Source organism: Mustela putorius, unplaced genomic scaffold, assembly GCF_011764305.1.
Source record: "Mustela putorius furo isolate JIRA1106 unplaced genomic scaffold, ASM1176430v1.1 tig00000585_pilon_pilon_pilon, whole genome shotgun sequence".
Lineage (NCBI taxonomy): Eukaryota > Metazoa > Chordata > Mammalia > Carnivora > Mustelidae > Mustela > Mustela putorius.
Genome location: NW_025421424.1, coordinates 5,268,127 through 5,293,622, shown reverse-complemented (window position 1 = coordinate 5,293,622; position 25,496 = coordinate 5,268,127). Strand labels below are relative to the sequence as shown.

At 51.1% G+C, this 25,496-nt stretch overlaps 1 protein-coding gene across 3 annotated transcripts in view; it reads right to left on the bottom strand.

Moving 5' to 3' along the window:
- IGSF3 (immunoglobulin superfamily member 3) overlaps nucleotides 1-25,496 on the bottom strand; it is a 94,600-nt gene that overhangs the window by 3,968 nt on the left and 65,136 nt on the right. For all 3 annotated transcript variants that reach the window (XM_045081864.1, XM_013045042.2, XM_013045044.2), the window contains 5 exons: nucleotides 24,023-24,424; nucleotides 20,133-20,537; nucleotides 8,786-9,196; nucleotides 4,870-5,277; nucleotides 1,017-1,484 (listed from right to left, as the gene is read on the bottom strand). In XM_045081864.1, coding sequence (XP_044937799.1) covers nucleotides 1,017-1,484; nucleotides 4,870-5,277; nucleotides 8,786-9,196; nucleotides 20,133-20,537; nucleotides 24,023-24,424 — 2,094 coding nt within the window. The remainder of the gene's footprint in view (nucleotides 1-1,016; nucleotides 1,485-4,869; nucleotides 5,278-8,785; nucleotides 9,197-20,132; nucleotides 20,538-24,022; nucleotides 24,425-25,496) is intronic.

Sequence of the window (25,496 nt, the reverse complement as noted above, 5' to 3'; positions counted from 1 at the left end):
GGGGGTCTGAGTATGATTTAGGCTTTTCTCTGCTTCCCTTTCTACTGCATAGCCATTGCTCAGTATTATTAAGAAAATTCAACACACATTTATACTTGTTAGATTTCCAAAACATATGAAATTGCTGATAGTCGCCCACTTTCGACCTACAAAACCTCAATTTCATATGGTTCCATCTCCCAAACAGGAGGTAGTCAAAGAAAAGAAAAAGCTGACAAGACAAAAAAACCTCCAATCAAAATTACCCAGGACAATGTTTTGGCTGAAACGGAAAAGAGGCTACGGTTTCCCGCAGATTCTTTATTTGTGCATTGCAGGCAGGTTCTAGGATGACACACGCCATCTTCTGTCTGCTCTATGCCACACTTGGACAGTAGGGCAACTTAAAAGAGCGACTTGTGAGAACACATCATTCAGGCCAGCAATGATTTCTTCCAGTCTCTGGCCGTGGAGTCCCTTGATCTGATGAGAAGACTGAGCTCTGGACCTTTCTGGAGCAGCTGATGGCGAGCAGGGCCCTACAGTATCTCTGATCATCCCAACCACTCATGCAACATCCAGCTCCACCTCCAAGTCACCCTCCAAAACACACGTGAGCCAGGAACTTGAGAAAAACAGAGCAGCAATGTACTCGGGCTTCATTTTGTGTTCTTCTGAGTCTGAAACACGCTAACTGGCTAGAGCAGGATGAGGTGAGATATTCTGAAGAGCGACACCATGATGTCGCTTGGGTACTTGGATAATGAAATGTTACCAAATGGGAATCTGGTGGAACATCCAGTTGATTAGGAAGATTCCTGGATGGTATGTTCCCACTCTAACTCCTATCCTCGACTGAGGGTCAACTATACGAACTGGTATGGCAAAGCCAAAATGCCCTCGACGGGTGGGAAAACTGCTTTGTAACCCCATAATCAAGCTCTGATTTTATTCTTCCAGACTGCTGGATTCACCAGCTGGAACCAAAGGTTGGAACCAGCAGAGACATCCTTCCCCTGTAACCTGGGCCGACTCACTTGTGTCCAGAACCCGGATGCCGATGGGGGCCGACTCCTCCTCCGTCAGCCGGTACCACTCCTTCTGAGGGCTCGGCAGCCACTCCTCCACGCGGCAGGAGTAGTTCCCAGTGTCCTGGGGGCTCGCCTGAAGCACGGTGAGCCGGTAGAGCAGCGGAGAGAGCCTCTGGAAGCGAAGCCTGCCCTCCCAGGGGCTGCCTTCTGGGCCAAAGACGGCATCTGGGCCCACGCTCAGCAGGGCCGTCCGCTCCATTTGGTCCTCCTCTTCCTCCTCGTCCCCTTCCTCCTCCTGCTCACCCAGGCCAGGGCCATCCCTTTCCCGTCCGGCTTTAGTCCTCAGAGAGTACCAGGCCACGGCAAAGCGGGAGTCCTGACTTGACCGAGACACAATGCTGCAGTCCAGCTGGAAAGCTGCCTTCTCAGACACTGTGGCGTTGGGGACCACCGTGTCCACCTGCAGGGCAGCGTCTGGGGGGTAGGAGGCAAAAAAGGAAGAAGAGGCTGTTTTGATTTCTTTGCTCGAAATAACCTGAATGTCCATCACCAAATACACTCTAGTAGCACAGTAATACTATACAGCACACACCTATTGAAAGTAGCAAGGTGGTGCCATGTGCCTGGCGTGGGGGAAGGAGACTCCAGAAAGATTGCTAGGCTCTAGAACACTGTGTACTCTATAGGTCACTGTATGCAGAAGAAAATATATTTTATTTCGACACACGTATGCTTATGTTTGCTTCGAATATCCACAGAATTCACAAGAAGCCGGTAGCATGGCTGCTTATGGGACTCCGTGGAGGAAACATTTATTTTCACTGCAACCTCTTGCAGGGGCTGAAGGGCCTCCCTAAAACTCACATCTATCTGGACCCTCAGAATGTGACCTTCATTGGAAAGCACGTCTTTGCAGATGTGACGAACTCACCCTGGGTTTAGGGTGGGCCCAAATCTAATGACTCGTGTCCTGATAAGAAGACAAGGGGACACACAGAGAGAAGGACATAGAGGTAGAGACTGAAGCAATGCGGCCACAAGCCACAGGACACTTGAGGCGAAGAGACACCGGAAGAGGCAAGGAAGGATTCTTTCCTAGAAGCTTCACAGGGAGCCTGGCCTTGCTGACAGCTTGCTCCTAGACTTCTAGCCCACAGAACTGTCAGAGAATAAACTTGTTTCAAGCTACCAAGTTTGTGCTAATTTGTTATGGCAGCTCTGGGAAACTCACTCAACCCTCAGCAGCTTCTGAGTTTGAGCCATGTGGGTGGGGACTGTTCCCCAGATCATAGTGAACCAAGGAGCAGACTGTTCTCCAAAGACTCAAGCCCGAGACCTGAAAGGGCCCCTCACCCTGAGTACAGACCGCCCTCCACCTCACCAGAAGGATGACATGGACAGCATCCTCCTGACTGAGACAGGAGACACAAAAGGGCCAGGAAGAGGGACCCAAGCAGGTGAGTCACAGACACCACCAGGCAGCATAATCAGTTTCTTTATTTTGCTGCTGCCTTTTTTTTTTTTTTGCTCAATGGGACAAGTACTAAACAAACAATCCACTCCCTACCTCTTAAATGGCCTGTCTGGCTCCGTTTATGAAATACTCATGACAGATGCCAACACAATGGCAATGAAAGTAGAGATACCAAATCGGATTCTGCTTGGAGGAAAACCAAAGAGGAGCATTTCCCAAGTATTGTCCTGGGCTTTCGATGAATTGGCTTAACGTTGCTCACAGGTCAACGCAAAGCTGGGGTCCCCTCACCTCCATGGGGCTCTGCCAAGCTCCTCGAAACCCCCCAGGGCCCGTCTAGAATCTCAGTGTGCATCGCTGGCACAGAAAGGCTCAGGAACCTTCTACAGGTGGTGGGAACAACACCTTGGCCCCAGCTCCCAAGAGGGAGAACACACTGGAGGGCAAGGCGGCAGGATGCAGAATATCCATCCAAAGGCAACTCACATTCCTTGGCTCACTGCTTACCCTTCCAGAGGGCAGGGCTGACTGTAACCCCCAGAGCCATGAGAGAGAAATGCTGCAGCTCGCGGGGCAGTCCACGGTATCTTTGCTCTGCAGAGCCTACTGCATTAGTGTCCTAAAGCGCCTGGCGGCCGGCCAGTGAGAAGCAGTGGACCCCAAACAGCAAGACGATCAGCTCCTGGACATTTGATTTCCTGGCAGGATCTGTTCCTCACCTACTCTCCTTTCCTTTGTTTTCTTCTCGCCTGAATGCTTATGATCTAAGGATTGATTTATTTATTCTAGAGAAAGAGCCTGAGCAGGAGGGGCAGAGGGAGAGGGAGAATCTCCAGCAGACTCTGTGCTGAGCACAAGAGCCCGATGCGGGGCTAGACCTCACTACCCTGAGATTGTGACCTGCGCAGAAACCGAGAATCAGTGCTTCACGGACTGCACCACCCAGGTGCCCCGAATGCTTAAATATAAGCAGGTGAGTTTTAGTTTAAATTTCCTGGCTCCCTTGCGTGCCTCGTCTGCAGAAATGACTCAAAGCAAGTTTTCTAATGAAACAAATGCCCACCTGCCCACGCACTCCCCCTCCCCTAAACATACCTCTCTAATTTGGTTGCCCATGTCAGTCCTCTTCTAGAATAGGCCCAACCATCTACCTATGCACACCTGAGCTCTCTTTCCTGTTTCAGGTACAAGCCCCAGGAAAGAAGGCCACCTCCAACTCTCCCCTGTATGTTAGGCTAGAATGCAGCAGGGACTTGGTAAATGTCTATCCCCTCCTAGTTGCCCTGCAGCCCTGGAGTGGGGACGTGCACATGGTTGGGTGCTGGGGGACAAGAGCACTCCGCAGCCACCTCTCTACAATTTCATCTTTGAGAGAAGACACGCAGCAGTTTCTAGGCATGGTAAAAGAAAAAAAAAACAAAGGCTCTTGGGAACTATGAGTAACTCAAAGCAGAGGTGATTTCCCATCCTGCGTAGGCAAGACCCAGAGCACTGAGATAATGCCTCTTTCCCAGAACAAATGGTGTGTTCACTCCGAGGTGTGTTCCATGACACGTGGGCCTGGGCACAGCTGCGAGGCTCCTGTGTCCTACCCACGAAAAGAGCGTTCTCGGGAGATGTGCCAGTGTGACAGACACTTCCAACAGACTACAGACAGGAACGCTAGGATGCATGGGAAACGAACAAGACAGAGCGTTCACGTGGACACAGGCCACCAGTCCATTTCTGCTCCATGTCCTCTGGGGGACCACTGACTTTTTGCTGGGACCAGGATGGATGAGGATGTGGTGTTCCAGAGGACCACCTCTGCTTTTATTATGGATGGAAATGTGTAACCATAATCGTACTGAGTAATTATGTTCATTTAGCTACTATAGAAATGACAAGGACAAGAAAGGCCACACAGAGTGGTCACTGGTACCAAAAAATTATTAGGTAGTGAGAGATTAACTTTCATCTTTTCCTATGTAAAGCAAGCTATTTCTATTTAAAGCACGTGAATCAATTCTTTTCCACTGAAAATCCACAAGCTTAACATTTTTAAGCCACATGGCTACTGTTTCAAGATTTTTGCATATCCACCACCTTCTGAGCTGGAATTGTACTCTTTAACAAGGAAATATTCCACGTTCTGCAACAGTTAACTGAAAAATGCTATTCTGGTTAAGAAATAGAACCACTTTAGGCCAAAGCCAGATGTGCCATTTTTCCATGCACTAGGGGGAAAAAATGTGAGACAATTCTGAATGCAAATACAAAATGTAAATGGTCATATATTTAGCTGCAAACAATGTGTTAATATACTCACTCTGTGCAGTGCACCAAGTATAACCCTTAGAGGGGAAAGACCCAGAGCCCCGCAGGCCTGGGGACATTAACCCTCACCTGGCCTCGTGACGGTCACAGCCATCTGCCCAGCAGTGTCCTCCGCCCGCTTATACCACACGCCACTGGGGCTGGGCAGCCACTCCTCCACGCGGCAGCTGTAGGTCCCGCTGTCCTGCACAGCCACGTTCTGGATGAAGAGTCGGTACACGCCGGGGGAAGGACTCTCCAAATGTAGCCGCCCCTTCAAGTTATTTCTGGCCGCCTGCTCCCCATAGTGAAAGGTAGCCTCGCGGCTCAGGCGGGCCACGGTCTCCCGCTCCGGGTGGTTGGGCTTCCACACAAACCACTCCACCAGGAGCTGGGAGGCCACGCTGGTGCGGTTCAGCACCACACACTCGAGCTGCACCTGCTGCGTCTCCAGGATCGACAGATTCCCCTGCGCTTGGCTGAGCCTTAGGCGGCTGTCTAGAAAGGCGAAGAAAGACACATTAGCCTCATGGAACAACAGGCAACTCGCATGCACCCTTTCCATGTGCCGGCCCATGGATGCCTTCTGCATACTGAAGGGCAGCGGCCCGCTCAGTTAGAAGAAAGGTCTCCCAGCTGTGGCACCCCAAACATTCTGAGTCCCTTGACCATGTGCCTGAGTTCACAGACTGCAAGCAGTTCATGGAAACAGCTGTCCCCCAATTTCTATCTCATCAGTTCAGATGCATAGGAGAGGACAAGTACGAGGTACAGATGACTCCACACCCAAATGAGAGCAGCCCATGAGCCTATGGGTGACCAGCAGGGCTGGCTGGGAAGGGTCAAGCAGATGAGGGCATGGTGAGACCCTCTTTCAAACCAAGAGCAAATTTTGAAAACTGACCACATGACAGCTAGAATATGCTGGACCACCTACCACAAAAGAACTGCAGACAACACAAATATGTTCCTGAGTTGGCTCTCCAAATCGCAATTCTTACTTTCTTGGGTTCCTTTGAAAGGTTCTCACTTTGAAAGGTGAGAACAGAACAGATCTGACCTTAGTAAAGAAACTTCTGATATCGATGGAACCAGTGACTTGAAAACTCAGCCAATCAGATTCTCTTCCAGAGAAAAAGTGTCACTGTTGACAGTATGTCCTGATGACATGCGTGTTGTTTCATAAAAGGTCCTGATGAGCCTATCTGGTTTAGGGGAGCCAAAAACCTACAAAACTGTAAAAGCACAGAAGCACCTGGAGAAGGACACTTCCTGAGTGATACCCAAGGTGGGGGTGGCATGCACGAGCAATTTTTACTCTTTTTACACTTCAAAACTGTCGGAATATTTTACCATGCAATTCAGTAAGTTTTATAATTAAAAGGTCAATTAAAATAATAGAAAAAAGGGGCGCCTAGGTGACTCAGTTGGTAAAGTGACCAACTCCTGGTTTCGGCTCAGGTCCCGATCTCAGGGTCATGAGACCAAGCCCCAAGTTGGGCACCACACTCAGCACAGAGTCTGCTTGAGATGCTCTCTCTCCCTGTCCCCCAGCCCTCTCCCCTCACTCATTCTTTCTCAAATAAATAAAATCTTTAAAAAAAAAATAGAAAAAATATTTTATTTTTTATTTTTTTAAAGATTTATTTATTTAGAAAAAATATTTTAAATAACGAGTCTCCCCAAAATATACATATACATATATGTGTGTGTGCGTGTGTATAAGGCTATTAACTCTGATGGTCTCTGGGTTGAAAGATTATTTTCTTCTTTCATTGTGTGTTTTTCCAAAAGCTCTATAAGCATATTCTTTCTTATCAGTTAAAGAAGGAGAGGGGTGGTATGTAGAGAAAAGGAACTGGAAGCAGAGGCATAAGAAAACAACAAAGAAACAAAAAAAAATCACTGAAAAGGAGGGATGTGTTGTTTGAATCAGCATCCTGTGAGTTTTCTGTTTATAGTGCTGTATTCCCACCAACAGAGATCTCACTAACTGTGTTTTGACAAAATCCGTGCAGCCCTGTGTGTTGGCCCAGTTAGCTTGCTGTAAGTCTGTAGTCTCAGATGGGGAAATTCCCTCGATAAATTTAGGATCCACTGAGAATCTCTTCGTTTCTGCACAAATGAGCAAAGGCAACGTTGATGAATGGTGACTAAGAGGGAACTCGAGGTGGGCGGGGATCGCGTCCTCCCAGCGGAGAAAGTGACCCAAACTGAAAACAGGCAGGAAGAACAGAAACCTAAAAGAACATCTGTGGGCCAAATGACAACTGTCAGTTTTCAAAAGCCCCAAGGACCAGCCTGAGGTCTCTGGAAAAACCAAGAGGGATAATGGAGAGCAGAGCTTCCTTCACGATGCACCCGCAGAAGGGTTCACAGAAGTGTCACCATGAGGGACTGAGAACCCTGCATTGGGGCAGTCTCAGCAAGACAACATCCCAAGGGAAAAGAAGGGGAATGGCCCCAGTGCAGTCAGTGTGGGCCGGGCCACGTCCTGGCCTCTGCCTCTGGTTCCATGCACCATCTGAACAAAGGTGTACCGAGGGTCCTGGGAGACAAGCCATGGGAACAGAAAGGTGAAGAATATATCCACACACATGCACATATTTAGTTCTACATATAACACATACTATCTAATAATAAATGCAAATAAATAAATACATATTATCTGATAATAAATGCAAAAAAATAAGCAGTTCATAATTACTCACATACAAGTAGGTAAATAAACAGAATGCCAGGTGGTGATGTATGCTGTGCAGGGGACAGGGAAACAGGTACAGGGTGACTAGGGTGATAGTTTAGTTAAAATGCACTAGGAACACCTCTTTGAGGAAGAATGAGATCAATGAACATCTATGGTCAACGTGTTCCAGGCTAAGAGAACAGTAAGTACAAAGGCCCTGGGGTGTTCGAGGAAAGCTGCCATTTGTTTCTTATTCATTGAGTATTTCTTAAGGGTGCCATACCAGGGGCTGAATATACAAAGACAGAGCCCTGCCCTCAAAGTACTTAAAGTATAGTGGAAAAGAAATGCAAACAAATAATTATTACATCAGATATTTTATAAGGAAAAAGGAACCTCTGGTGATATGGGAAAAAGCAGGGAAGGCTTCCTAGACGTGGTGCTGAGTGAAGTCCTGGGGATGGAGTGAAGACAGGAGAAGCAGGAGAGGGCTGTTCCAGGCACAGAGGAAAACATAAATGAAGACACGGAGACGGGACTTGGGGTGCAAGAGAGCACCCTGGCCAGTCAGGAAGGACAGGCTAGCGACAACAGATTGCAGGCCACGTAGGAATGAGGGACAGAGAGGGAGCTAAATGGCCACATCGTGTGGGGAGTTCAAAGAACTAGAAGCGCTCTCTAACAAGAAGAAAGGGAGACTGACAAGAGCACCCTCCACACGTGAAAAGATATGACCAAATTTATTCTGGGTTGTTCCAGGGGCAGATCTAGAACCTGGAGGGGAATTACAGGGAGGGGTTTTTCAATGAGCAGGGCTGCCCTGTGGTGGGTAGGAGGGAGTCCTGCAGAGCTCAGGTGCCTCCCCTGGTCTGTCAGGAAACAGAATGGGGGCCCCCACCCACACGCTCTGAGATGGGGGCCGAAGCGTAGTCCACTTTGAAGATGGGAAGGAATCCCCCCTGGGTGGAAATGGGTGGTAAGAAAGAAAGGGGAGCAGAGCAGGGAGACCAGAAAGTGCCTCCCAGGCAAGAATGCTGGGTATGGAGCCGGCACCAGCCTGAGATCCAGGGTGCAACCTGAAAACCCAGAAGGAGATCCAGGAGCTGCCGGGGTCCCGGCCTCACCACCTCGTGCCCAGCACAGTCACCCTGTGGGGCCAGCCTAGTGAGGAAGATGCTGTCCCTGACAGCAGAGCAGAGGGCACTTTCCTGAGTTAGCCTCAGCACCAGGAGGCACTAGGACGAGCCCCCCCACCCCCCCCCCGGCAGTCCCTCCATGCTAAAGCCACTGGCCTGGGATGGCTGTGCCCCAGATCCTTACCTGGCTGCTTCACGGTGACCTCTGTGCGCCCCGAGACCTCCTCGGCCAGCTTGTACCAGGCATAATTGGGGCTCAGCAGCCACTCCTCCACGTGGCAGTAGTAGCTGCCGCTATCACTGACCTCGGCTCTCTGCACCGTGAGGCTGAACAGGCCCCCGGACACGTGCCTCTCGAACTGCAGCCTGGACCGCAGGCCCTCCTCCTCGGCGTAGGTGCCGTACTCGAAGGCCGAGCTGTGGGTGGTCTTCAGGATGAGCTTGCCGTCGGCATCCGAGGGCTTGTGCACGTACCACAGCACAGCGAAGTGGGAGTTCTGGCTGGTCTGAGACTTGACGGAGCAGCTCAGCTGGATGGGCCTGTTCTCCACCAGGGTGAGGGTCCGCTTCGACTTGCTCACCTGCAACTTTGTCACTGCGACGGCAAAGGGGGGCAGTTCAGCGGAAGCGCCGGACACCTGGCCGCCCCCCGCTCGCCTGCGGCCCCCAGCCAGGCTATGCCCAGCACAGCTCCTGGAGGACTGAACGCGGATGGGCTTCCCCCGAAGCGCGGCTCAGCCTGCGGCAAGTGGCACGGAGCTGGCTTCACCCCAACATCCCTCCACCTTCTTCATATCACCCAGCCTCCAGGGTACTCTGAGAACACAGATCTGCCCAATCACTTCCTGCTTAGGAAGTTTAATGGCTCCCAACTGCTTATCGCTTATAAAGAAAAAGTAATTCCTTTTCACAGTACAAAGTCCCTCCAGGATCTGGCTCTTGCCCAACTGTTCTGGCTCACCTCCATGACTCACCCCTCCAGCCCCAACCCCACCACACGGCTCCCCCAGTCCCTCTGCACCTCGCTTTTATTTTTTTTTTTAAAGATTTTATTTATTTGATAGAGAGAGAGTGATCACAAGTAGGCAGAGAGGCAGGCAGAGAGAGGGGGGGAAGCAGGCTCCCGCTGCTGAGCAGAGAGCCCAACATGGGGCTCCATCCCAGGACCCTGAGATCATGACCTGAGCCGAAGGCAGAGGCTTAACCCATGAGCCACCCAGGTGCCCCAAGCACCTCCTCCTTGAGCTCTGGTCTCTGCCCCTCCCCTTCCACCATCTCCCCTCTGGCCGTTCTGCGCATTCGTCTCCCCCCCCCACCCCCCCCCACCCCCGTTCCTACTTCCCACCTGGGGCCAGCAGCCCCAATTGGCGCTGGCATCAGAACTCTCTACATATCTTCCGGCTGTTTTTCCTTAGTCTCTCTTCCACCCTAATCTGTGAGCGCCCTGAGGGCAGAGATCAACCTTTTCCCTGACAGTCTGCAAATATTTCAAGTGTACTCCTCCTGATGCTGAGTGCCAGAGATGGCCTGAAGAACACCACCATTGTGCCTAGTGGACGGTCTTATCATTACACTCCCCAGAGGCTGGCACAGTGCCTGGGCTTCAGAAAGTACGTGCTCAGTGTCTGCTGGGATCTGTGGGGGAAAGCGTGCCCCGAGAAGTGTGGTAGCAGGCAGTTGGAGGATTGCTGGGGGTGATCTTCCTGTGGGCAGAGAGGGGGAGGAGGCTGAGAAGAAAGTGGCGAGCAATGGGACAGAACGGAGCTAACTCCAGGGTCCTTCCCCTCGCTGCCCTGCTCCAAAACCAGAGGAAGGGAAGGGCAGACTCCACAGTGCCACCCTACCTGCTAATTAAGGACTGGGCTCACCTTTATGGTGGCAAGAAGCCAAGGTCTAAGGAAATACATCTCAAGTAGGTAATCTGGGATCATACCCACTCCACCCTTATTACACCTGGCTCTGCTTACTCTCCTACCCACCATTATCCCCCTACTGAAAAGGTTTTTAAAAAGAGGAAAAAGCCACAGCTCCAAGTTCCTCCTTGGGAGTTAACAGTGAGAGCAGCTTTTCACACCCCAACTGAAATTTCTGAAAGCCCCAGACCGTCATTTGGATACCTTGGTCACGCACAGGTCAACATTCTGGATGGCAGAGATGATTCAGTAAGCTAAGGGACGGTGGGATCTAATACCCAATGCCATTACTGCAAAAGCAACTCCAATAACGAGTAACTCAGTGTGAATTAGGAGACACTACTCACGAAGGACTGCTAAATTCACATTCCCACAGACCTTCTCAAGCCATTAAGAGCAAACCAATATGAGTGGCACCTGGGCGGCTCAGTAGATCAAGAGTCTAACTCTTGATTTCGGCTCAGGTCATAATCTCAGGGTCATGAGATCAAATCAAGCCCAGTAAAGGGCTCCATGCTGGGCTTGGAGTCTGCTTAAGATTCTCTCTTTTCCTCTCCTGCTCCTCCCCCACCACCTCTTCCCCTCTCTCTAAAAAAAAAAAAAAAAGAACACACCAATATGAGAGAGAAATCCTACGTCCCACGCCCCACCCTTCTTTTTGTCTTTTTTGTAAACAAGCCCCATCCCCAGCCTTCTCTCTTCTTCAAACACACAAAGTCCTCCGGGGCACACCAGTAAGCTTCCCAGCTCTGCAAACTAGATGCATTTAGCTTGCCAGTCGACTTTTCAGATCCGATTCCTACAATACTTGAAACAACCAGCTCCCTTTTCATTCCCTTCCAACCCAATTCACCACATGCAAATGATATCTATATCAGCACAAATGATACCACCTGAATTATCTGGTTCTTGTCCAAAAAACTGGGTTGTTCAGTGTAGAGTAGAAAGAGCTTTAAAATGTATTATTAATTGGGGCCAGATTATTTTTGCAACTGTTACTAAGGAAACCTCAATTGCTATAGTAACTGCATATGTTAAACTGAAATCCTATGACTAAGCCTCAATTCGGTCACGTGGTCTGAGAACAAGAATCCAAGGAAGGAAGATGTTTTAAAGCATTTCCATTTTTTCTTTCCTTGCCATGTCAAAATATTGTGAAGTGTTGAAAAGCTTGAAAGAGAGGCACTTTTGAATGTGGTGCCTGCCTGACAGGTGGGCAAGGGGTCAGCTCCTTCTCTGTGCTTGGAATCTCCTTCCCCATCTCAAGGGCAGGGAGGGCCTCGCCTGAAGCCCAGGAGAGCCTGCAGCCCCCATGCCTAATTAGGAAGATCTCAGGAGTCCTGTCTGGTACTGCCCTGGGCAGTAGGAAGCCTGCCAGCACCATCATCCTTCGTGGGGAGGGGGGGAAGCCCACTTTAGGATAGTAGAATTTTCTTAAAAAAAAAAAAAAAAAGATTTTACTTATTTATTTATGAAAGAGAGAATGAGGGAGAGAGAGCATAAGAGAGGGAAGGTCAGAAGGAGAAGCACACTCCCTGCTGAGCACGGAGCCGGATGCAGGGCTCCATCCCAGGACCCTGAGATCATGACCTGAGCTGAAGGCAGTCGCTTAACCAACTGAGCCACCCAGGCGCCCTAGGACTGGTGGAATTTTCATCGGTGTGATGACAATACCTCATAGGAATATGTGTAGCCTAAACGCAATGGTCTGTAGAAAGTTTAGCAAGAGTTTATTTACATTTTTACTACTTCCATTTCATTTTGGTCTCTAGGTTCAGTGCCACGTTCAAAGCACACCACGAGATCCAGAACTGTCAAACAAAGTGGCCAACTTTCTACTAGACGCGCAGCCACTGGCCTGGGCCCGGCGTTGCCTGAGAACTTGACAGAGATGCAGATTCCCAGACCCCCCCACCCCACCCCGCAACCGCCCTGCCATTGACTCAGAATCTGCCTCTAACAAGATCCCTGGGTGATTCACGTGAACCCTAGAGCCTGAGAATCCACAGACAGAGCCCCATGAGTGAATGGATTTTGGGAGGGAGACAGCACACAGGAGATGGGAAAGCCAGGGGCAAAGGCTGGGCTAATCCCCAACTGGAGTCAGCAGGAGGTAGGGGCAGGAAGAGAGGCTGGGAGTGAGGCCCCACCTGCCAGCACAGGCTCAGGTGAGTGCTGCCTCCAGGGGGCGCCTCAGGCTCCCAGGGCCGTGCTGTGCCCAGTTTGAGCGAAGGGCCCTTTCTTTGTGCACCTGCAAAGTCTTTCATAAGCCTTTCATGGGGCGGGATCCTGGGTTTGGCATTCTCGGAGAGGTGGCTGTGTTACAGCAAGGACAGCTGGAAGGCCGGGAGAGGTGTGTGGGGGAACTCGGCAGCAGGGGAGAGCAGCGGCTTCACTGGCCAACCCACCCATCCTGCAGACCCTGCTTTGTATGCCATCCCCCAAACCCCCGCCCCGAACTCCCTTCTTCCATCAGTAAAGGATTTCCTTACACCCTGCAAGAGCTCTTACAGGCTGTCTCACGCTGAGGTTTGTTTTTTAAAGGCCTTTTGTTTCCTACGAAATTATAAGCATCTGAAGGCCAGGGACTGTGACCCAACCTTTTGCTAAACAAATTAAGAAATGGGTGATTGAATAAATAGGTGACTGATCTTTTCTTGGAGGTATGGGGATCTAAAGGAGAGGCGTTTAATCCCGACTGCGACAGGAGGGACAGCCCATTTCACAAAGTGTGCGACATCTGAGCTCAGCCAGCCCTTGCAAAACAAGTGTGTAGGAGTTGTCCAGGCATAGGAAGGGAGAGAAAGCGGTCAGTCCTGCAGGTGATGTCAGAGAAGTAAGCCTCCACCGGTCTGCAAGGGGCCTGGGATGCGTACCAGACGCTGACCACTGCAGCTCTCAGGGGGCCATCTGGGGCCTTGTGGGGCCCTCCGACATCAGCATCACCTGGGACTCGCTGAGACCATCGAACCAAAAAGCTGGGGGTGGGAGCCAGCGAGCTGCAGCCTCACCAGCCCTCCAGCCAAGTGGGAGGCACGGTGAGTCAGAGAAGACGCAGGTGTGGCCGTGAGGTGGCTGCAGGTAACCCAGGAGACAGCAGTTTCTGTACGGGGGTGCACAGGGCCAGAGGGACCAATGAGGAGACTTGGGCAGTGAAGGAGCAGAGGAGAGAGGAGGAACACTGGGCTTTACTAAAGACAGGTGACAGCGATCAGAACAGTGAGGCACAGACAGGGCCAGTGGCCAGACAGCAGACGTCTGTCAAGTTGAGGGAAGCAAGTCAGGTGAGGAGGGAAAGCTATGGGAGAGAAATGAGTGTGCGTGTGTGTGCGTGTGTGTGCGTGTGTGTGTGTGTGTGTGTGTGTCGCACCCTCCCTCAGAGAAGGAGGCAAAGACACATGCCAGTCAGGCTGCTACTATACCTACAGTCCCTCTATCCTAAGCCCCTGCTCTTCTCTCCCCCCATGGTCAGGCCCTACTTGACCCCTAGAATCTCTGGCTGGCCATACTCGGCCTGCAAGGGAGCTCTCCAGCCCCCACCCCGAACCAGGGGGAACTTCCTAAGCCACAAGCAGGGGCTTGCTGCTCCCAGCTTGGGGCCTGCTTGGGGTTCCTCAGGACCACAGTTTTCAGCAGATGTCAGCAAAATCTGCGGGCAGGTTTTTCTTTGTCACATTGATTGGAAGTGGGGGTGCTGAGCGGATGAGGGCCAGGGATAGATGCAAACCCAGGCCTGGGATGGCTCTGGGCCCCAAACCTCTGGCTCTGTCCTGCGTGACTTTCAAATGACATTCATGTGGGGGAAAACAATACCTTTTTTTTTTTTTTTTTTTTAGTTTTGCATGGTTTTAATATATGCCAAGTAAACGAAGGGAGGATCTTCCTTTGTTTTGTTCCACACTGCAGCAAGAGTTGCTCAGGATTTCCAGAAAGCATGTCGGGGAGAGCCGTGCTGCTGGGGCTGACGGGCCTGACAGTCGGTCGGTGTCTCTAGAGACAGAGCGTCGGCGTGTCCGCCCACCGTAACTGTCCCTGAGCCCCGAGTCACTGTGCTACGAACTCCTTTTCAAAAACATTCATCCTTTATCCCACAGTTAGGGCACTGTAACCATTTCTAAAGGTTATGTGAGTAGGCATGTTATACTATCTAGGAATTTCATTTTAAGAGTAGTAAAGGGACTATTCTGAACTGTTATAAAAAGGATATGATCTGAGCACCATCAGAACTCCTGATTGCTCAGATTAGAAAATGTTATTTAACCAATTCATAGATTCCTTTCCGTGTGCTAAGCACTGTTGTGAGCACTTCATAAATACTGGCTATTTGCTCCCCACCAGATCTATGAAATACATAACATTATCCCCAAATTTAGAGATACTGGCCAAGGTCACCCTGCTGGTAAGTGGCAGAGCCCAGATTCAAACGCAGGCTGCCTGGTCTGTCCTCGCTTTTAACCACCACATGTGATGACCCTCCACACTTTGGTGTCTAAAAGGGACTCCCCTGGCCCTCGCCCACACACCTGGGGCCAGAGCCCTCCGTGACCCCATGCTTCAGTCACGTCAAAACACGCATGCTGCTTCCTCCCTCCATGATGTCCTCTGTATACGCTGCTCCAAGCCTGAACTGTCCCATTGCCCACCCCCAAGCCAGCCCTGCCACCATCCCTGTGACTCTTCCCCAAGCTTCGACATCTTCCCAGGCTGCAGGACAGCCTGCCAGGCAGGAATGAGGACATGCCCCTGTCTGCAGCTGCAGTACTGAGCATGGAAACTGGCACAGAGTAGGTGCTCAAATGTGCTTGCAGAAGGCAGCGGGAGGGAGGAGCGAGGAGAAAGCAGCAAAAGTTTGGAAGTGGAAGCAGCTGATGAGGAGTCACCCAGACATGCCCTGTCTGTCTTACCTGTCTGCAGACAGAGCAATGACCCTTACGTGCGGCCTGCAAACAGGTGCACCTGGAGTCACCATGACAACGGGGCCTGAGGAGGTGGGGGAGGGCTGGGGAACTCCCCTAGGGCTCTGGCGCTCCTGCTCACTGTCTCTGAGCCCCCAGCAGGCGGAAGCCACACGCACCCGGCATGCCAGGAGAATGAACCTCAGCTTCTCCTAAAAGAAAGCAGGGGCCAATCCCACTTGGGATGAGGCAGGCTGTCACTTACCAGACTGTGACAAGGACAGCCACTGTTCACATGCCCTGGACCCATGCAAGTCAAAGAAAAAAGCGCTCAGCCCTCCCAATCTGCCAGGTCAGCAAGAAGAAACTGGAGAAAACGGATTTGGCAGCATCCACAGGGTATTAAATATTCATCCTGACTACCCATCAGTAAAATCCCAGCAGAATACACCCACTGACAAGTCGGCTTTCTACACCGGAGGTTCTCCTCTTGGAAGCTTGTTTATTGCTTTGTCAATTTGAATGTGCAATATTTAATAGCCAGACCGAGAGAGGGTCGTAAACACTTGGAAAATGAGTGCTGACATTTCCCTTATTGCTTCTGTATTTAGGAATATGTGAATGGAGGTGTTTTTTGGTGCTAAAGAAAATCAGAAGAAAGCAAAGCGATGCTTGGAAATTAAAAGAGAAAAGAATTGATTAAAAGCGAGGAATCGAATTTGTTGAACTGGCTTAAAGTCTTGCCTAAATGCCCCATGGGGGGTCACACTGTGATCGATGGGAATCAGGCTAATCTAAATCAACAAAATGGGAGCGATGGCGTTCCTCGAAGATCTCCTTGGGGACGCACGGATGGAGTAGGAAGTAGGTAAAAAGAATGGTCAATGATAGATCCACGATCGATTGTGCCATCCAGCCAGAAATTTTAATGCATCAAATACCTGTGATGTGGTCAGGCCAGCAGGTGGCCCTGGCAAGGACCGATCTGGGGCACAGATCACACAGAGCCCCTTGGGAGCAGGTGACATGAACAGTGAAAGGCTGACACATGGACCAGCACGAGAGAGCCAACAGTCCCTGGTTTCTCTGTGATTCTGCTGGAATAAGAATATTTGATAAAATATTCTTAAAAGCGATTGGCGGCAGGTGTTGGGTGGAGGGACACTCGATGGAAAACACCAGAGCAGGGGTAAGAGGACTGTTTTGAGGGGCAAGGACTGGAGGGAGAGCAACAAGAAGAGAAGCCCAGGCTGGTTCTGAGCTCTGGTATCCCCAAGTCTTAGGAGCCATCTTGTGGCAGAAGTTTGAAGAAATGGGTGTTAGAGGAGACATCAGTTAAAATCCTTCACCATGGGGCGTCTTGGTGGCTCAGTGGGTTAAAGCCTCTGCCTTCGGCCCAGGTCACAATCCCAAGGTCCTGGGATCGAGCCCCATGTCGGGCTCTCTGCTCCGCGGGGAGCCTGCTTCCTCCTCTCTCTCTGCCTGCCTCTCTGCCTACTTGTGATTTCTGTCAAATAAATAAATAAAATCTTAAAAAAATAAAAATCCTTCACCATTAGCAGACTAGAACCTCTACGGGCACCTTGTGGCCCCAACTTGAAAAAAACAAATTGAAGTATTTACTAACGGGTGTCAGAAAATCACAGATGGTAAACCAGAGAGAGGTGAAGTCAAATAAAAGTACCTGGTACTGAAAAGGCTCCCTGAGAAGGAAAAAAAAAAAAAAATTGCCTAGAAAATATGCAATATAATCAAATTAAGAGCTTGGGTTGTGGAGCCAGACTGCCCGTCTGGATTTGCATCTTGCTTCTGCCTCTTATTATGGATCACTGGGTAATCTATTTAATGTCTCTGTTCATGTCCTCGTCTATAAAATGGGTGAAACCTGGTATTGTGAGAACCAAGGAAGCTACTGCATCTAAAGCATTCAGGCTGGTGAGGAACACACACAAGAAACACTCCCTAAAGATTAGCTGCTGTGTCATTGTCACTATTCTCACTGCTACAACCACCTGTGCTGTGAGACTCCCCGTCAGCCAGCTCCAAAGATAAACTTCTTTCTATTAATGAGGCTGTTAACTCAATGCATTAAGTACGATCTCTGACGATATGGCCTTAAAGAAAGTCAAAGACCCCTTTCATCATCCAACCCCACTGCTTTTTAACAAGGCACACATGGGTTCAAATCCCAACCTCCCCCGCCCCCACCACTTACTTGACTTGGGCAAGTCAGAACCTCTGCGAGCCTTAGTGACTTTGCTGATAAAGTGGGACAGCAAGAGCCTCCTCCCAGGGTATCGGGTGAAGACAACACGGATCACACACGCCAAGCGTCTGACACAGTCAGCCCTCTGGTATTTTCCACTCTACTTCCCCTGCCTGCCCCACCCCCCACCATGAAGGCTCAGTACCAACCCGAGTGTGTGGCAGGGAAAAGAAAAAACGACCATGGAGCTCTTTGGGAAAGGTGAAGAGCTAACTGCATCAATATTTAGTAGAGGAGGATGGTAACATGAAGAGGGATGGACTCTCCCTCGTGCATCAGCCACTCCCTGGGCGGTGGTGTGTGGCCCCAGCACCCACTGGGCTCTCTGCAGCCCCCAGAGCACCTGGCAGCGGAGGGGGCACAACACTGCTCACCTCAGAGCACAGGCCACGTGACCCACAGCCCCTCCCCACAGGCTTCTGCACCACTGCTGCCCCTTCTCGCTCCACAGACTAGTTCGGCACAAGCCACAGAGACCCGAAACAGGTCTCAGAGCAGACCCTCACCCCTAGCTCTCCAGCTACATTTTCTACCCAGGAGGAATGAGATGGTGTGATGGAAAATGGAGAGACCTCTGGAAGCTGAGAAGACCGAGGCCCACCAGCCCCAGCAAGCTCGGTTTTCCACTTGACAAACTGGTTCACTGCCATCGTGCCTCCTAAGTTACTGGGAGCCTGGGTTTCTCCGCAGAGAAACCACAACAGGGATATAAACATCTCCATCGTTTCAGTGTTGGATGAATTTTTCACATAGGTGCTAGTAAGGACAAAGCCTGGCTCCCAAGAGGAACTTAACACATTTCTACCCCTTATTCTTTTTAGAAACACCGTAAGTTCGTCAAAATCCAAATAACTTGAATCTTTGCTGAGCTAATTCCTGAGCCTTTCCTTACGTGCTCCAGCCTTCGATTCCAAACAGGGGCAGAAGCAAGCAAGTATTAGGAACTGATTCAAAAAGGCAATGTCAGGCAAGGTCCTGAGGTCAACACCGAGGCTACCTTCTACAGCTGCAGAACCATGTGACGGGTGCTGTGGCTCACAACAGCGAGCTTGAGGGCCAGAGGAGACCACAAAATGCACAATTACAACTAGAATGTCCTGGTCAGTGAGACAGGCAAGTGTGTCCCTCAGCATTTCCACAACAAGAGGTTATACAAAATGGGGTCTCTGCTTAACCCTCCATTAACCCAAAAATCTACTTAAGCAGCACAGCATCTTCTTTGAGCTTCTTGCTGCCCAGGCTTAGGTTGTAACTGCACAAGGAACCCCTTCCCATCATTTATACAACTTGCTTGTTCCAAAATCTGGTGCAGAACAGGGCTTTCATGGGGTTAGAAGAGGCCAGGGCCAGCTCAGACAATACCACTATCACCATATGACGTGGCGGAGCAGACAGGTTGGTGAGTCGGTAGAAAAGTCCTCTTTGCAAGGTGTTCAAACCATCTTTGCAGAATGGGCGGGTCACAAAGTCAGAAAGTCGTCTTTGCAAGTCGTGTCTCATCCACACCACCCTTCACAACAAGGGTGCCTACCCTTTCCTATTCAGGGGCCCAGCGGCCATGGCAGGGAACCTGGGCCCACAGCCTGGGCTCCACCTTCCACCAGCTTCCAGCCAAGGAGGAGATGGGACACACACCGGGGACACCAGGAAAGCACAGATACCTACCTGCTCCTGTGCATTAGGAAAAGGGTCCAGGGAAGGAGCAACCACTCTCCTCTCCCACCCCGGGAAATGGCATGGGGAAAAAAACACAAGCATTCAAACCCTGGGTCCACCCTTTACCAGCTGCATGACCCTGGGCGAGTCACAGTCTTTCCTGGGCTTGTGAAAGGCTCATAAAACTAGCAACCCTAAGCACCTGCCACGAGGGAAATAACTCAGTAAGGGACTCTCCTGTCCCCTGTCGCGCTCAACATTCCTTAGCTGCCAACAAGGGACAATGGTCCCTCCTCCATGCTGCTGTTGCAAGAATTTAGGAGATGACATTAAGTAAAGAGAGTCTAAAAGGACAAGACAACTAAAAGCAGTTTGCAATTCCTGATTGGATCCTGGTTTGGAAGGAAGAAAAGAAGAAAAACTATAAAGGACATCATAGGGACAACAGGGGAAATGCTGGTAGCATTCCGCAGCGGTGGTGAATTCCTGGGCCCAACAGCAGTGTCCTGGTTGGATAGGAGAGAGTCCCTGTTCTTAGGAGGCACACACTGGAGGACCTAAAGGCAGGAGACCTGACCCCTGCCAGTGACCCTCAAATGGTTCAGAAACAACAGCCCAAACCAAGCACAGGTAAGAGGTCAGCCATGGACAAGCCAGACCAGCAAACGGTCCTCTTACAGCCGCCTCCAAATCTGAAATTTCTGCAGCTATAAAGCAGGACCACTGAGGGCTCGAAGTGCGTCCCCTCTCTGTCCCCACGTACTGGCACCATGGCAAACCCCCAGCCCCCATGCCACTGACCTGGCTGCAGCACCCTGATCTCCAGGAGGTTGGAGGTCCGCTCGGCCAGCCGTGTCCAGGTGTTGTTGTAATTCTTCCGCCACAGCTCTGCCACACACTGGTACTTGCCCGCCTCTGTGTCGCTGGCCCGGCTGATGCTGAGACGCACGTTGTTGCTCGACTCGGCCTTCTCGATGGCCGTTCGGGTTCGGAAGCTGGAGGACCTGTCCCCCCACTGGACTCCTCCATCCCGGGTGAAGGTCACCAGGTCATGGAACTCGAGGGTGCCTACCGGCTGGAACCGCCACGTCACTGACACGGGGACCCGGGCCGGGTAGTGGGGTTTGATGATGCACTGCAGGTCGAAGGAATCACTGTAGGTCACACCCGGTGTGCGGGAGATAGCTGTGACAGCAAAGCCCATTTCTGCAGAGAGAGCAGAGACTCCAGCTGTGGGAGGGAGAGGGGACACCTGGCTTTCTCAGGGCAGTGTGCCGCAGTGATGGGACTGCTGGCAAAGCGAATGGAGCACCACCAAGGCTCTGGGTCTCTCCTGATGCCTGGACCACGGCTACTTTGGCTCTCACCTGGAAGCACAAGCCCAGAAGGTCACAAGACCCTGCAGACAGAGGCCAGAGGCAATTCTCCTTGAGCAGCACTGAGCAAGTCCCTCTGAGTGAAACCTTCATTTCCATCTGCCTCCCATCAGTCCCCTCACAGGAACTGAAGTTTGTAGGCAGAGCTCATCCTAGAAAGCTTGGGATCCCCGGCTGAAACAGGAGAAAAGGGGTGCCTGGGTGGCTCAGTCAGTTAAGCATCTGCCTGCATCAGGCTCCCCGCTCAGTATGAAGTCTGCTGCTCCCTCTCCCTCTGCCTGCAGGTCCCCCCTGCTTGTGCTCTCTTTCTCTCTCTAAAAAAAAAAAAATCTTAAAAAACAAAACAAAACAAAAAATACCAGGAGAAAAAAGCCCCCAAGCCAACTTCATTCATTGCCTGCAATGTGGACACAGCGTCCAGTCCCAACACCTCCCCTGTCTGGTCTGCAGCACATCGGGGCTGGAGAACGGGAAGGCAGGTGGCAGGACATGTCCCACGATCCTGGGCCAGGCAGTGGAGGTTCACTCACCCGCCCTTCTTTCACTCTCCTTGTGAAATTCAAAGGAGACAGGCACTGAGGGAGCCACAGCATGTGGCCAGACCTCCAGCAGGGGGACTTGGGGTGAGGTGGGCTTCTGCTATCACAGTAGGCTGTGAGGCTCCTAATACTCCTCATGGACGGCCAGCTGACTCGTCCCTGACCCCAGCTCCTCAGTGGGGGTTTTCTGACTTCCCTCACCTTGAAACACTACTTAGCATTAATACACTGGTTGTGATCATAAAACCAGGGCCAGCCAGCATTTACGGAGCGCCATGCCCCAGGCATGCTGCCAATGGCTGTGCTTCCACCACACTTCACTGAATCCTCCAAATGACCTCATAGGACAAGAAGACACACCATCCATTCCTTACGGGTGAGGAAGGGGCATGGAGAAGTGAAATGAATTCCCACGGTCAAGCTGCTAGCCAGGGGCAGGCAGGTGGTGTTATCCATGGGAAGGGGTTAAAGGCACAGACCCCTGAGCCAGATGCCTGACGGTGACACTTTCTAGCTATGTGACAGCAGCAAGTTACTTCACTTCTCTCCACCTCTATTTCCCAACCCGTAAAATGGGTCCTTGTGAGGATGAAATGAGTTAATATTTTGCAACATACTTGGCATGGAATAGTACCTGGCCCACGCCCTATTCTGTCATATATGTCATTTGCTGAAGAAACAAAATGCACATAAAGGAAAGTACTTCAGATTCTGTGGGTAAAATACCAGGCACAGAGTGAGTTTTTCAGATTTGTGTGGGGCGGCTAAGACAGCAAATAGGTTGGCATAATCTGCTGAAAACTCTGGATTTTCAGTTTGGATTTCATAAGCTATCTTTATGTATCCTTTAAAAAAAAAGTTAAGACCCAGAGACCCAGCCTTAAACCTTAAGTGGTTGTGGTGGTCACTTGGGTCTCTGTGTGCAGTATATGTTGCCCCAAGGGTGGGGGGAACATAGGACCTCAGGGAGAGGCCATGCACAGGGGTTCCTGGCCTCAACACCCTAAGGGGAGAGAGCTTCTCCAGGCAAGGGACTCTGTCCAGGCTTGACAGAGCACACACCAGGATCACGGAGCACGGGGCAGCCGGCTTACTGTAACTGAATGGTCACGATGGGCCAGGGCAGCTGGAGGGTGTTCCCACCTGTCATCTTCCTGGGGCGCCTGCTGAGAGCCAGCCGTACCTAACTGCACCAATATGAAAACTCATGTAGGTCACCATCTAGACTGACAGGCAACTTGACCCCACAGTGCCCTCTACTCTCCCTGCCCTAACCACCTTGGGCCGCCCTAACTATGGCTCTGGCCAGAGGCACCTCAGAGGTAGAGAACAGGGAAGTAGAACCAAGCCCTGTGATCCCAGGTCAGAGCCCCTGGTAACCCTGACTGTGAGAACCACAGATATAAGGTGAGAAGGAAAATTCTCAGGGGATTAGTGGATTCTGTGAGGTGACCTCTGGAGAAGTGCTCCGGACAAATGTTAATCACTCCTTGGATGTCTCTAACCTCATGATGTGGGGGAAAATGACCGTGACTGGAAAGTTAGACGTTTCCTCACAGGTGGCATCCCCAAAGGTCCACATTGGTGTTGACTGAGCCGGGGTGGGAGGGTGGCAAACTCAACCGGTGGACGAAGTTTCCACAGACAGAAATCTGAGCAATATGATGACTGCAAGAAGCAGGCCAGTCTTGGGGATTAAGCTTTTAGGGAAAAAAAGTGTATTTGTAATCTTGGGTGGGTAGTATATTTGTAATCTTCCATTGAGGGAAAACCAGCCGGGGCTACCATCGTAATGGGTGTGTGTCTAAAGGCGCCACCAGCCCTACCTATGAGGAGAGTGGACAATGTAGTCCCAGGGAGTGGGACACAAAGCCACTGAGGACAGCTGATGTCACAGTTGTCCTCATAAACAGGAAGACCTAACAAGACAACAAGTAGCCGACTGGCCTTTTACAATTTAATATGCTGATCATATTAGGCAGATAAACATTGATAGAAGTCTCTTTCACGGCCCCATGAGAAGCAAATCTAATTCTCTGGTTTTAGCAAATCTCAAGGTATCTTTTAATTTCATGCTAATGAGGAAGTGGCTTTCCTAAGAAGGTGCCTTATAGAGGGAAACATGAAAGCACAGGCTTTGAAAGAAAAATGGAGAGACTTAGCTTCCCTGGTCTGGACGATGGGCCTGTCCTTTAAAAGCTGTGGCCCTGGGCATGTGAGGTAACCCTTCTCACTCAGTTTCCTTGTAAAATTGGGTTTAGCCCTTAGCTAGGTGAAAATTCAAAGGGACAATTGAGCTTAAGTGCTTAGACTCAGTCAGGAACATAGTAAATGCTTTTAAAAAAAGGGCGAAAGAGGTACTTTCTACCCTTGTCTATGTTGCTCTGGCCTTTTGAGAAGGGCTGAGCCCCTGGGCTGCAGGGCAGGAGAGCCTGGGGGTAGGCGAGAGAGGCTCTGCTCTGGGGGGTGGCCGGTTTAGGCAGTGGCCACGGTCCTCCACCTGGGGCCACCACTCCTGCTGGGTGGCCTCAATCCCCTGGCCAGAGTTCTTCCAACTTCACTCCCGTGCGGACCCAGGAAGGGTGCGTGCCCCCAGCTGCCACCAGTCCCCAAGGCCCTCAACCCTACCCACACGTTGGTAACAGGCCCTTCAATTAAACCCTTCAGAAGGTGCCACTGTTTCCTGCCAGAACTCTGATGGAAGTCAGGGTGAGGTTTCTGACAGGGGAGCAGTCTCCCCACTGCCCCACAGAAAGACCACCAGATGCTGCCTTACCAAGAGCCGTGATGGAGACGGGGGTGCTGGCCCGGCGTTCCCCGACGATCTGCCACTCGCCGTCCACAGCCCGCACCCACTCGGTCACGTGGCACTCGTACTGGCCCTCGTCCCCCTTCCTGCTGTTGAAGATGCCCAGGCTGAACGAGCTGGGCTGCACCTGCTCCATCTGGACGCCCCCGAAGCTGCTGCGCTCCCAGTAGGATGCGCCCGGTTGCACAGTGCCGTCCCGGTCTAGCCACATGATGTTGCTGCGGCGGTTCTGCCGGTCCACGAGCTGCCAGATGACGGAGAAGCGGCCCTGCGGCCGGCCCGCCGTGCGGACGCTGCAGGAGAAGTGCAGGTTCTCCCCCTCCAGGATGACACTGGCGTTGCTGGCCACCTCCACAGAGATGCTGCTCTCTGGAAAGAGGGAGAGAGGGCCACGCTGTGGCTTTCAGGCCGCTCCCGCCCCCTCCCCATAGCGGGCAAAGGAGGACGGGGCAGAAGTCCTGCTATGCAGGGGCCGGTCACCTGGAGGGTGAAAGCCCCCCGACACTTGCTGCCACTGTGAGCCCTGGCTGCTTCTGGGCACTGCCCCCCCGGATATTAAGATCCATAAACTCAGAGGCCCTTAGCTGGGTGCCAGGGTAATGTGTGGGATAAAGAGGGTCTGAGACCAGAGACTGAATTAGATCCTAAGAAACACAGAGCAATGACCTTGCGCTTGGGGCAAAAAGGCATTTATCAGGGAATCTGCTCAGCTGGGGTTCAAGGATTTTTCCACTTGGGAGTTTGCGTAAGCTGAGTGACTCCGGAATTCTACTTCACCTCCATCTTCCTGCCGTTTGGTGATATGGCAGGCAAATGAATGCTGGACATCTGCAACATGTCACTAGAGCCCTACAGGGCAATATTAGCAAGCAGCACAAAAATGATGGGACATACTTGGAAGATAAACATGAGCTTGCTTGGGTGTGGGTTAAAATGGCACAGGCGTCTTGTTTCACGGAGGGGTGGAGAGTACGCTCTCATACTTCTCATTAATGGACAGACCGAGGCCACCAGCTCTCCAACCTGCCACCCATGTTCAGCCCTGGTTCCACGGCTGCAGCCTCAAAACCTCCTGCCAATCAAAGTTCAGGCAAAGGATCCACTTCCCTTCGCTCCTTCTCTACTCACTTAGTTTGCTGACGTCACTCAGTCAAATTATTTCCACTCTACGTGCTTTGTCTCTAAGATAGGGACAGTGACATTTCTAGTATGCATTTTTTTAAAGATTAAAAAGGAAGTAAGACTATGCATTTAAGTCACCCAACACACTGGAGGATTCCAAAAGGTGGTCACAGTGATCATGATTAACTATTCCTAATAACTTTTGTTTTTATAAATATCCTGGATGTTCAAATCTGTCTTCATTATGCATACATTCTTTTATCTATACTGAGTTTTAAATACAAACACCATAATGAATTCGGCTTCAGTTTTCCAGGTA